The 14,186-nt window shown below is 32.3% G+C and overlaps 1 protein-coding gene across 1 annotated transcript in view; it reads left to right on the forward strand.

Annotated features, from left to right (window-relative positions):
• The window catches only part of LOTGIDRAFT_217260 (hypothetical protein), a 16,318-nt gene extending 4,461 nt beyond the window's left edge, over window positions 1-11,857 (forward strand). The window contains exons 4-11 of the mRNA XM_009059202.1: window positions 1,594-1,697; window positions 2,127-2,274; window positions 3,029-3,160; window positions 4,682-4,815; window positions 5,724-5,853; window positions 8,497-8,581; window positions 9,218-9,316; window positions 11,652-11,857. Of these exons, the coding sequence (XP_009057450.1) occupies window positions 1,594-1,697; window positions 2,127-2,274; window positions 3,029-3,160; window positions 4,682-4,815; window positions 5,724-5,853; window positions 8,497-8,581; window positions 9,218-9,316; window positions 11,652-11,839 (1,020 nt within the window). The 3' untranslated portion in view covers window positions 11,840-11,857. The remainder of the gene's footprint in view (window positions 1-1,593; window positions 1,698-2,126; window positions 2,275-3,028; window positions 3,161-4,681; window positions 4,816-5,723; window positions 5,854-8,496; window positions 8,582-9,217; window positions 9,317-11,651) is intronic.
• The last annotated feature ends 2,329 nt before the right edge of the window (window positions 11,858-14,186 follow it).

Genomic DNA, 14,186 nt, shown 5'->3' on the forward strand with positions numbered 1-14,186 from the left:
GTAATTGTGTGCGAAGTCCCTTTTTGACAAACGTATCCAATGCAAGTTATGCCTCTGCTCAAAAATATTAATAATGAGTAATATTTGCCTCGCCCATTTCAACTTTTTGTAATAGATTGAATCATATTTAAAATGTCTAGCAGATAGCCAAATTTCAACCTTTTACATCATATAGGACAAAAGATATACCCATACCTATCTCAATGAAGCGAAAATATTGTAAAAAAACTTAAATTTAAAAAAATTTCGTATTTCAATTTTGCATTAAAAAACTTTTGTTTTAAGCTTATATCACTGGAAAGAGCACATTGAGAATCCGAAAAAAAACAACCCTCTAGGTTGATTAGGTCACAATCTAGAGCAGCCCAAAGTTGCGAATTTGACTTTTTTTGGACCGCTATAAAACCGGAAGTAGATGCCAGAGGTCAAATATCAAAATATCAATTGATAGCCACGGTCAATGACCTTTGACCCAATAAAGGTCAAGGTCATCACGGTCAAGGTGACGAAATATGGGCCCTCAAAGTTGGAAAAAATTCATCCGGAAATTGCAAAAAAGCGAAAATGAAATTCAAAAATCGGGCTCCAGAGATCTTAAAAATTTTTTTTAATTTCATTTGACACAAAAATCATTCAAATCGAATAAGCTGTAATGTCTGAAGAAAAATCAATGCATTTCAGGAAAATCAAAATGCCGGCCAGAGTATCACTTCCGGGGCAGATTTTTTTTTTTCTTCATTTTTTTGTCAGAAATTTGGCTACTGACCTGCAAAATTTCTTTGATATTTATTAAATATGATAAACTTAAAATGAAATGGGGGCGTATATCCATCCTTTGGTCTGTCTGTCTGTCCGTAGATCATCCACAATTGCATCGTAAACACTCCAGAAGGCACAATTCTTGACAGATTTTGACAAAACTTGGTGTGAGTGTTTGTAATCACCTAAGGATAAACCCTATTGAAAATAAAAAAAAATCTTAAAAACAAGTTCCATTTTTATCTCGCAAACATTATAGAAGGCATAATTCTTGAAAGATTTTGGAGAAATTGGGTGAAATTGTTTATTATCACAAATGGATGAACCAATGCATATTATTCATTATTACCCTAAAAAATTCAAAATAAATGTTGAATATTATATACTTCTGATTCTGTACTGCCAAATATTTTTCACTCTAAAAGGCATGATTCTTGACAGATTTTGACGAAATTCAGGGAAATTTTTTATTATCAATCGTGGATGAACCCTATTGCAAATAACAAAATGTTTTATGGAAGTTATTGACCTTGTTCTTGAAAACACTTTTAATTTTTTAGCTCGTAAACGCTAAAAGGCATGATTCTTTCCGGATTTTGACATGCTATGTTTATCAAAAGATAAAACCTTTATTTTTAAAATCTGTAAAATAAAAAAATATATGAATTTGAGTTTAGCTCTGCAAGCCACAATTTTCATATCTGATCACGATTTCTTGCAAAACATGACTTCTCTATAAGGCAACTCTGATAAGATATGGCAGTTGTTTGGAAAGTATTTCATTCAAGAGGTTATTGACATGTTAGAAAGTTAAACCATTTATAATGATTGTAGGCATTAAAAACTTGTGGTATTAAAGTCAGTGATGCTATAGTACTATTAGATAGAGAACAAGGTGCTGTAGATGTTTTAAAACAACATGGTATAACATTACACAGGTAATCACTTTCCAAATTCAAATCATTTTTAGGGGGCGTATATTGCCGTCACCCATGTACGTCCGGCCATCCATCCATCGATCTGTCCACAATTGCTCCTAAACACTCTACAAGACACAATTCTTGACGGATTTTGACGAAACGTGGTGTGAGTGTTCGTAATCACCCAAAGGATGAACCCTATTGAGACTCTGGAAAATCGAAAAATATTTAGTATGAGTTATTGCCTTTGTTCTTGAAAACACGTTCAATTTTTAGCTTGTAGCTCTAGAAGGCATAATTCATGATGGATTTTGACGAAACTTGGTGTGAGTGTTCGTAAAATCTTGAATATTTGAATATCTAAGCCGTGGTGGGCGTATATGGCTGTGGTTCACTATCTTTATATTATCTTGTACCGGTAACATAAATGATTATTATTCATTTCAGTGTAATGGGTCTGAATCAGGTTATGGAAATTCTAGAAAGATCAAAGAAGATAGATTGTGAAATGGTAGAAAAAGTCAGATCTTTTCTTCAAGTTAATAGATTCACTCCCTCAACAAATACACAACCTTGTCAACCAAATCAAATCAAGGTATTACAATATCATTGACCTATATTGTCATAGGCCCTTTCAATCTTCAGTCATCTTTGTGAGGTTCTGTAGCACAGTTGTTTAGTTAATAAGTCATCTTGAATCATAATTCCAGTCAACCCAGCTGTAAATAGGTATGGATAATCCAGGAAAGATCAATACCAAGGCCAAGGACCAGCTGGTAGAAAGGATCCTTAACTGTTAATCTAACTTCTTATCCTTGTAAAATATAGTTGTTTGTTTCTTTCTTTCTTCACAACTTCAAGCTATTATGAACTTTGTTTTATACCTTGACTGCAATAGCCTCCTTTCTTGTATCTCAGAATGTAGCGATTGGATTGGATTTCATGCTAGCAAATACAGCCAATTAGAGTTTTCTACAGAAGACTATAAACATTATGGCTTATTGTTTCTGTTTCTGCCTCATATTGGCAGGATTCACTAACTTACGATCCAATATATTTGATGCATGTACAAACTTCTGTAATACAAGAAAGGTAGCTATTGCAGATTAAATATAAGTATGAAGTTCGTAATAACTTGACATTGTGAAGATGATCTTCAATTGGCATATGAAAGAAACAAAAGTTGTCCATTCAGTATTGGATCACTTCACTGTTTACCATATGAAAATTTGTTTATGTAGGTGAACGAGGCGAGAGCTTTGAATTAAATTTGATAAGGATTTTGCCATGAATTTTGCTTCTGTGTAGGTGCTTGTTGTTTTTGTATAATATCTTCTCTTTTCTTACAGAAATTATCATTTACTGAGCGTGGTAAATTATGTACAAATCAGATGACTAAGAAACTATTTGGTATAATGGAAGAAAAAAAATCAAATTTAGTTGTTTCAGCTGATTTTACACAATCCCAACAAATATTAGAGGTGAGCTTTACTGACTTTTTCTCTTCATATTGAACTAAAGTTTAAGTTCTAAATTGAATATAGAATGAGATCCTTTAGTTTTAGAGCTATTTTTATACGCCCACATGAAATGGGGGGCGTATATTGCCATCACCCATATCCGTTCGTCCCGTCCACAATTGCTCGTAAACACTCTACAAGACACAATTCAGGATTTTGACAAAACTTGGTATGAGTGTTCGTAATCCCCCAAGGATAAACCCTATTGAAAATCAGAAGAATCGAAAAATATTTAGTATAAGTTATTGCCCTTGTTCTTGAAAATGCGTTCAATATTTAGCTCGTAAACACTCTACAAGACACAATTCTTGACGGATTTTGACAAAACTTGGTGTGAGTGTTCGTAATCACCCAAAGATGAACCCTATCGAAAATCAGAAGAATCGAAAATTTTTAGTTAGTTATTGCCCTTGTTCTTGAAAACACGTTCAATTTTTAGCTCGTAAACACTCTAGAAGGCATAATTCATGATGGATTTTGACGAAACTTGGTGTGAGTGTTCGTAATCACCAAAAAAAAATTTAGTATGAGTTATTGCCCTTGTTCTTGAATGCACGTTCAATTTTTAGCTTGTAAACACTCTAGAAGGCACAATTCTTGACGGATTTTGACGAAACTTGGATTGAGTGTTTGTTATCACCCATGGATGAACCCTATTGAAAATCAAAAAAATCTAAATATGTTTCATAGGAGTAATTGACCTCGTTCTTGAAAACGCTTTCAAATTTTAGCTCTTAAATTCTAAAAGGCATGATTTTTGCCGGATTTTGACAAAACTTGGTTTTATTATTCAGTACCATGCTGAAGATTGAATATTTGCCTTCTAGAGTGTTCACGAGCTAAAAATTGAACATATTTTCAAGAACAAGGGCAATAACTCATACTCAATATATTATTCAGTATCGCCCTCAAGAATTCAAAAGAAGTGTATGACTAAAGGTTGAATATTTCATACTGGTAATTGTTACTGTACTGCTAAATATTTTTATTCAAAATCAAAGCTGCCAGTGGGCGTATATAACCTTGCCTGGCAAGCTATCTTAAAATACTATTCTAAATTGATTAAATATGAGCTAAATTGATGGTAAAGAAATTAATTATTATGTTTGAAAATAAAAAAATGAAATGTGTGCAGTTTTACTTTTACGTCCTAATTTTCTGCACCCGTGGGCTAATGAAGACTGGCAACGCCATGCAGGGTGCAATGAGGGAAATTTTGCCAGGACAGCCGCTGTGAGTAAGTGAGCAAGCGTTAAACTCACTGAGCCACTGAGCCTCCTAGAAAACAGTTTGAGAAAATGGTGTGAGAAAACTTTAGAGAATGTTACTTATGATAATGTATGGAGTTTAATGTGACTTACGGAGAAAAAAAATATATAACAAAGCAGAAGAAAATCAGATATTTCCTATAGTTTTTGAAAATTTTTCAAATTTTCCTCATTTAAACAACTATTGATGTTGTCTGATTTTGTATTTGTATAGCTAGTAGATAAAGTTGGACCACATGTGTGTATGGTAAAAACACATATTGATATAGTTGAAGATTTCTCTCAAGATTTTATTACCAAACTACTTCAGATGGCTCAGAAACACAAATTTCTTCTGTTTGAAGATAGGTATGTACCTAAAATTTAGAATTGAACAGCTAAACTTCATCTTCACAACATCAAGATATTACTTAAATTACTTCATTAGGCTCTGTATCACAGAAGTTTGTACGTGCAGCAATTGTATTTTATTGTATGCTAGCGAACACAGCAAATCTGTAAACTATAAGCCATAATGTTTACAGTCTTTATGTTGAGGGCTCTGATTGGCTGTATTCACTAGCTTACAATCCAATCAAATCGCTGTTTTCTGGGTTACCAAAAGAGCCTAAAGAAGAAAAGAAAGAAACAAACAACTATATTTTAGAAGGATAACAACTTAGGTTCACAATTAAGGATCCTTTCTACCAGCTGGTCCCTGGCCAAACCTCACTGCATAGATCCTTCCAGGATTATCTTTACCCATTTACAGCTTGTTGGACTTGAATTATGAGTCAATGGATTAGATGCAGTAATAACTTGATGTTGTTTAATTCAATGAATCTTTAAACATAAGTAATTAGAGATTAGGGTGGTTGAAAAGAAACCAGTTATTATTGACAAGCAACTAGTCACTACAGAAGGCACTGGCACAGGGTTAAAGATTAGGGTGGTTTAAAAGAAACCAGTTACTGTTGACAAGCAACTAGTCACTATTCAACAGAAGGCACTGGCATATTGTTACAGATTAGGGTGGTTTAAAAGAAACCTGTTACTGTTGACAAGCAACTAGTCACTATTCAACAGAAGGCACTAGCACCGGGTTATTAGTGAAAAGGCTTAAACTTTTAAGTGTTTTCAAAAATTACTTGTAGTTTACTGAAGAATAACTTATGGTGATATGGATATTGATGGTGATAATTTCTACTGTGTGGTTTTTGATAGGCATTATTATTACAATATATCATCAAAATTGTTTTGTAATTATGTATTTGTAGAAAGTATGCTGATATAGGTAATACTGTTAAGTTACAGTATAATAATGGTATATATCATGTAAGTAGTTGGGCTGATATAATCAATGCTCATTGTATATCTGGTCTTGGTGTTCTTGCAGCATTAAAACAGGTAACTCACATTTCTTGACAATCAGTTTTTATACGCCCACATGAATATGTGGTCGTATATTGTCGTCGCCCCTTCCCGTCGGTCCATTGGTCTGTCGGTCCATCAGTCCGTCGGTCCGTCCGTCAACATTTCTTGTGAGCACTATAGAGACTACAGTTTTTATCTGAAATTGATAAAACTTGGTGTGATGCTTTAGATTGATAAGATCTCGGTCAAGTTCGAATTTGACATATTTTCGATGAACGGTTTTTGAGATATTGCCCTTGACTTAGAACGCCTTGAAATTTGTTAAAAATTGTTCTTGAGCAGGATTGAAGCTACAGTTTTCAACCAATTCTGATGAAACTTGGTGTGATCATTGGAATTGATAAGATCTCGGACAAGTTCTAATTTGACGCATTTTCAATGAACGGTTTTTGAGTTATTGCCCTTGACTTTGTAAAAACGCGTAGAAATTTGTTAAAAATAGTTCGTGAGCAGAATTGAAGCTACAGTTTTCAACCGATTCTGATGAAACTTGGTGTGATCATTGGAATTGATAAGATCTCAGACAAATTCTAACTTGACGCATTTTCGATGAATGGTTTTTGAGTTATTGCCCTTGCCTTTGTTAAAATGTGTCGAAATTTGCTAAAAATAGTTTGTGAGCAGGATTGACTCTACAGTTTTCAACCGATTCTGATGAAACTTGGTGTGATCATTGGAATTGATAAGATCTCGGACAAGTTCTAACTTGACGCATTTTCGATGAAATGTTTTTGAGTTAATGCCATTAACTTACGAAAAACGCATTAAAATTTGTTAAAAATAGTTCGTGAGCACAATAGAAGCTACAGTTTTCAACCGATTCTGATGAAACTTGGTGTGATCATTGTAATTGATAAGATCTCAGACAAGTTCTAACTTGACGCATTTTCGATAAATGATTTTTTAGTTATTGCCCTTGACTTTGTTAAAATGTGTCGAAATTTGCTAAAAATAGTTTGTGAGCAGGATTGAAGCTACAGTTTTCAACCGATTCTGATGAAACTAGGTGTGATCATTGGAATTAATAAGATCTCGGACAAGTTCTAACAAGAGATATTTTTGATGAAATTTTTTTGAGTTATTGCCCTTGACTTTGTAAACACGTGTCAAAAGTTGTTCTTTGCCCTTGATTAGAGCTGTGTGATTTAATTGTTTGTTGTATTTGGGTTATTGATATTGATTTTAAAAAATTTTGTGGAATTATTCAACATGAATAATTTCTTCAATATGAGAAAATTGGTACTTTAGTCACTAAAGACTGTTTTATTATTTTTTGAGTTATTGCCCTTGACTTTGTAAACACGTGTCAAAAGTTGATTTTTGCCCTTGATTAGAGCTGTGTGATTTAATTGTTTGTTGTATTTGGGTTATTGATATTGATTTAAAAAAAATTTGTGGAATTATTCAGCATAAATAATTTCTTCAATATGAGAAAATTCGTACTTTAGTCACTAAAGACTGTTTTATTTTTTCTGACAGCTGCCAGTGGGCGTATGTTACCTTGCAACGTAAGCTATCTTGTACATGTATATTCATATTTGAACATGAATTTTGATATGCTTCATTTGTAATATTTTTGCAAAAATGCTCTAAAAGGGTCAAAATGTTATTGATGATATTATTTATATTGGACTAACATGATTTTTGAAGAGTTTTAATGCTCATATTTTTACTCTATGTAGACTAATATTGTGTGCAGTAAAATTGTAAAATGAATAATTTTCACATTTTTATGAAATTAGGTATTTGTATTTAGTTGTTTTGTCTTATTCCACTTTCTGTCTTCGTTAGCCCATTAGGTGCAGAAAAGTAAGACATAGAACTCTTTTCATTCATTTTTCATTCAGGTTTTCAATTTTGGCTCTTAAATACAATTACAGAGTTGTCCCTCGATATAATGAATGTATCTTATAATTTCCATTTTAATGATTAGGATACCGTAATTGAAAGTAACAGTTACTGTTCAATAAAGGCACTGGCACAGGGTAAAAGTTTTGCTTACAACTATTGTGGTCTTAATATTTAGTAAACTAAGTAAAAAAAGTAATTTTGAAACAGTATATTAAAATATTGGAATTGAAAATAAAAAAATCTTTTAATTTTCTTAAAATTTAGTGTGAAATATAAACACATATGTAATGAAAGATATAAAAACAGTATTTTTAGGATTGAAAACAAAATATCTTCGTATAAAGTTTTCATAAAATTTAGCGTCAATGTACAATATATAAATATAATCAAGGTATGCAACCTTGACAGTTTAATTAATTAATTACATTGTGTGTTTATTGTCAAATTGAAAATTGCTTGTCATACCAACTGCCTACAGAAGTAAACATGTCTCTCAGCGGAGAGAGAAATTTTTTTTCACATTTTGAACTACTGTGTTTAAGGCTATAGAGACCTATTCAGTACATTTACAGTCTTTGGAAAGAATTTATATCCACAATATAATGGGGCATGTTATGTCGCAGGGCTTAGGTTTTTTTTTTCATAAACAATATTTTATTCACAAAATGTATGAATGTGAGTGGGTCTTTAAAAAGACAGGTCGAAAAAATGTCTTATTGTAGGATAGATGTGAATTCATTTAGATTATATTGAATTTGATTACAGATTGGATTAGAGAAGAATAAAGGATGTTTATTAGTGGCTGAGATGAGTTCTACTGGTAATATGATAACAGCAGAGTATACAGCAGGTAACTCTTGTATTCTCCAAATATCCTTCACATGGTTTCAGTTCTAATATTGATATAGTCATCACAGTTCACTGAGTAAAATATCTGATTTTCAGCTACCTGAAATTATTTTCAATCGTTTCACTGGTAAAAAGGGGTAGTGAATCATTTTCAAAATATGTCCTATTCAGCATTAATTGTTCAGTAGGTAGGTAGGTAGATGGCAAGTAACGTTCGCTTCCAGTGGATGCTGCTATCGCAAACTTTAATTGTTCAGTGTTCTAAAGGTAGATTTATACTTCTGAAAGAGTCAACAGCCCTAATATGTAAGCGCCGGTTAATGGCGTGAGCTGAAGATTGCCCACAGACCTTACCACGCGTTAGCGTCTTTGTCCCAAATGTAAACACACACGCACAATACTCGCATGCATATTCGTTTTTTTCTGTTATCTTTTAGCTTCTTTTGATTGGTTGAAACGCTGGCTCATGCAAATTCAGTTGTAAAAGTTCGAACTCTCGAAAATGTTACGCCGACTTGCGATGTTATATGGCAAGTACTCGCTGACGACCACGAGCGCATACTAGCGTAATACGACGGTTGACGGCATCAGAAGTTTAAATCCACCTTAGTGTGTTTAAATATGTTCTGTTTTACAGCAACAGTTAAATTAGCAGAAGAGAATAAAGATTTTGTTATAGGATTTATCTGTCAGAATAGATTATCTGATGATCCTACACTGCTCCATTTAACACCAGGTTAGCAGAAATTAAATTAGTAGATTTTAGAGTTGTAATTTGGTATATGGGGTGTGTACAACTTGTAATGCAATAGAATTCATAATTGTTATAGGGATGCTTGCAGCTATATGATCTTTTTTCTGTAGAATATTCAGAATTCAATTCAGAGTCAATTACTTCTGTACAGTGAGTGCAAATATGAACTCTTTAAAAAGAAAGCTGAGATGGCAAACCTAGTTGCAAAATGCCATCAGGTGCTTTAGAAATGTAAGCATGTCAAGCCTCACCAGACCACCTGCATGGTATTTATTATAGGGGAGGTAAACAGTTTTTAGACTCAAAAGCTAAAAGATGATACATTCAAACTTGTACTAACAGTAACTCAATTTACCTCTATTCAGTACTACCACTCTTGATACAGCAAGCACCTTTAATTTCTTGACCCTGAACACATGTGACCCTCCAATAAGTAGCCAATTGTCAATAATCCAATACCAATAAATTAAACTCACAATTAATTACTACCAAACAGAAAATCCTTTTGGTTATAATCCATGAATATTTACTCTTATTAATTTTTTAATTTTTAAATTGTGCAACAAGCTTTTAAATTCAATTCATAACAAAATTTCCAAAATTTCCACGAAAAAATAAGCCATAAAAAATACAAAGTGTAAAACAGACTTGCCTTAAAGGTTTGTTTAATCTTAGTTAATACATTGGTATTGCTATTTAAAGTGTTACTAGGCCTATTTTTATTGTTAGTAAATACCTGCAATTACCAACTGCTCTGTGTTCATCAAACTGCCCTGTAGTAATCAGCCACTTTTAAGCATTCAATAGACCGAATGTTCAATACAAGTTTGACTGTATGTTGAAAGATAGCTTGCCAGGCAAGGTAATATATGCCCACTGTCAGTTTTGATTTTAAATTAAAATATTTAGCAGTACAGTAACAATCACCAGTATGAAATATTCAACCTTCAGTCATACAATCTTTCATAGGCATATTAGAAGCACAGGTTATAGATAAATAAGACAATTTATGGATAGATACTTCTAGAATATTTATTACTTCAACGTTTCGATGTGGTTCTCCACCGTCATCAGTCATACACTTCTTTTGAACTTTTTGGGGTGATACTGAATAATATTACCAAGTTTAGTCAAAATCTGTCAAGAATTGTTACAGGCTAAAACTTAAAAGAGTTTTTAAGAACAAGAGCAATAACTCAAACTAAATATTTTCCAATTCTTCTGATTTTCGATAGAGTTCATCCTTGGTTGATAACAAACACTCACACAAAGTGTTTACATGCTAAAAATTGAATGCATTTACAAGAACAAGGGCAATTACTCACACTATTTCAACAGGCTGATTTTGAATCTGTCTGTAAACTAGGTTTTTTTTTTCAAATTAAGGGAGAGGGGTTATTCTGAAAGACTTCTTCAAAAAATTAAGAATAACACACCTTTTATTGGATTGGATGTTCTACTTTTCGCACATATAAACACAGATCAGAATATCATATACCCAATTTCATGTAACAGATGCAATGGACAATATGTTGGAGAGACCCAAAACGTGCTTTGAAAGCGATTCAATAGCCATCACTATGATATAGTGCATGGCAAGGACAGATCAATTGCGAATCACTTAAACCATCTCATCATGCCTATAGAAGCAGTTTCTACATCACCTAGTATCAAATCTAAGCTAAGACGTCTACAACGCGAAAATAATTGGATCGATCAACTACAGGCTGTGAGGCCAAATGGACTCAACATTCAACACGATAACCAGATAATACTCTTTATAACGGCATTATAGTCAAATGCCATTACTTGGAACTTCAGAACAAGTTTCCCCATGTATACACAAAACGTTTGGTTGTAGCTTACAAAAGAAATCAAAATCTTTTTTATTTCATGGTAGACTTGAACCATTGAACAAGGGCAATTGATCCTATAAGTAGACATTAGTGACAACAATATATGCCCCCCATTTCATGAGGGCGTATAAAATTGTCCTCTAGGACTGTCTTGACCTTTAGCCTATTGGTGTGTTATTGATATACATGAATACGAATTATAAAATATTTACTTTGTGAAAGTTAAACTGTTGCCCAGAAAAGGATTTTATTATTCAAAATACATGTCTGCATCATGACATCACCTGTTATTATATAAATGGAAAAACTTCTCAATCAGTTCTTTTTTGTCAGCTTACCTTACCTAAAATCTTCATGTGACAAGGACAAAGTTTTTAATTTTTTTACAACAACATTGTTTTGTCCAAATTGAAGTTGAAATAAATGATATTTATTGACTGAGTTGAAATTCTTTCATTTAGGTGTTCAGTTAAAAAAAGGAAGTGATGATCTAGGGCAGCAATATTTAACACCAGAAGAAGTTATTAGTAAACGTGGAAATGATGTGATAATAGTTGGTCGTGGTATAACTCAATCAGCTGATGTTATCAATACAGCTATAGCTTATAAACAGTCTGCTTATAATGCTTACTGTCAGTTGTTGCAATAAAACATGTTTTTACTTTTAACTAGTTTTTATTTTTTTTCAAAATTAGAACAGCCCGAATATGCTTATTTTAAAAGGAAAGACAATCTGTGCAAGGAAACAACTTAGAGTGTTCAAATAATGTCTCATGATCAATTCTTCTGTCACTATTGTTTGACCAAAGTAAAAAGTTATTTGAATCTTTCCCATTATTTTTATGTAAATTGGAATAGCAGCTTCAAAATGTCTTCAAAATTTGTTTTTACAGAGGACAATTTTCAGCCACAAAATGAGACTTTATTGGGTTGAAATTTCTAGGAGGGAAATGTGTTTCTTTTAAATATAAACTTACAAAAAATATTTTTATCAACGTAGAGAAATTCTATTTTGAGGCCGCTATTCTACTTTTCCTAAAAAATTTTTAAAAAAAAATTATAACTTTGTAATTTGCCCAGACAATAAATACCTGCCAATGATAGTGCCCCCGCCAAAATTGATTTTGAAAGGTGATTGATTTGAGAGGATTTTTGGTTCAAATCATCAGCTTGGAGCCTGCTGTGAACCATAAAGACATTTGCATCTTCATAATGGTCTTCATTGTTAGGTACTGGTGGTGCAAATGTAAGACACACAAAAAGCCTTTCCTGGGTATTGAGTGTGACCTGATGATCACAGCCAATTCTCAACATGACATGCTCACTATTCATTTTCTATACCCACAGGACTTATTAGGTAAAGATTCTTTCAATAAGATGGGTTTTGTACTTTTTATTAATAGTGTCCACAGATTTACCTTGGAGCATGAGTTCATAAGGCCAACAGTTATTTCAATACAAAATTGATCAGTTTCTCTGTGATCACATCAAGCACAGTTGAACAATTCTTGGGGGAAAAATTTACCTCCTGTCATAAATATTCAGAAGTAGACTACCTGCAGGTGTCTAAAATTCTCTGAGACAAAATAAGACATAAACAGACTAACAATTTATTTTCAACAAGCCATTTGTTATAATCAAAGAAATGTTGTTTATAACACAAGTTATTAGATTTCAGGCAGAATTGTATGTACATATACCTTGAAACTAATCAATTTATCATAGTGTTTCGGTTTCTCTTGACAATCAACTACATAGTGAAAGACATTGGTAACTAAAATAATATCAGACAAATCATAACAACTCTTTCATGTTATTAGGGTATTTGATCCAGAAAACAATTTGTTTTAAACTATTGACTTTGTAATAAAGTTTTTAAGGTACAAATGAAATTCTTCAATGAAAAAAAGTGGTAAAAAATTTTATCGATATAATGTGGTAATAAAAATTATCTGGTGAGCTGGTGTCTGAAACTATAACTATTAATTGTTTATTACAAGAATAGAAAACAAACTAAGAAAAAAAACAACCTCCTAATAAAAATTATAACCACAATATGGTGAATTTGATGATTTATAAGATATAATAGAAAAGCTTACCAGTTTTTTTACTTGAAGATATTTTGGTACTTGAAGTAAGGTTTCATAGAATTTGAACATAAAAGATCAATCTGTATTGCCAGGACCCATTTGTATGTTTTCATGAAATCACTAATTTAACCCATATAGTCAATCAGAGCCGCTGGCAGAAGACTGCAAAAAAAATGGTTGCACGAGTTTCTACCTGTTTCTGGCCTCCACAAAACATTTCTCATGCTCAGTTTAGTTTTGACTCAAATACATAATGTCCCTATCATCAAGAAAAGGTAAATTTGAAGATTAATGTGATAATGCCAGGAACATTTTACCCTATATAATAGATTGATATATTTCTTTATATACAATCATTTATGCATTTCTGCTTCAAATTTGAGTAAATTCTCAGCAAAGTATGAAAAAAAGGTTGCTGGCCCAAGGTGCTTGGTCAATGTGAACTTTGATTTACAAACCACAATGGACTTTTATCTATATTCTGTATACATATGATGTCCGGTATACGTATAACTTGACATAGTGAAGATGAACTGTACTATGTCTGCAGATTTGAACCTTACAAAGCTTAGAAAAACCAATTACACCGGTATCAAATAATTTAAGTGATATACGTAATTATTATCTATGATATTTGGTAATTCTAACAATATATTATGAAGTTATATTATAAATATCTTAACAATAAGTATAAGCAAATATTTTGATATTTAAAAATTACTTTTTTTTGTAGTACATTTAAGGTATTTTCAATTATTTTATAACATTACCCAAATAACACCTAGTCTTTCTACCTGATGCTGATACTTGAATACTTGTAGTATTGAAAATCTTAACTTAACCTATTTGTCAAAATAATTAAATTAAGATCACATTTTGTTTCACTACTATTCTTTTTGTTGGTCT

Source organism: Lottia gigantea (assembly GCF_000327385.1).
Source record: "Lottia gigantea unplaced genomic scaffold LOTGIsca_38, whole genome shotgun sequence".
NCBI classification, from domain to species: domain Eukaryota; kingdom Metazoa; phylum Mollusca; class Gastropoda; family Lottiidae; genus Lottia; species Lottia gigantea.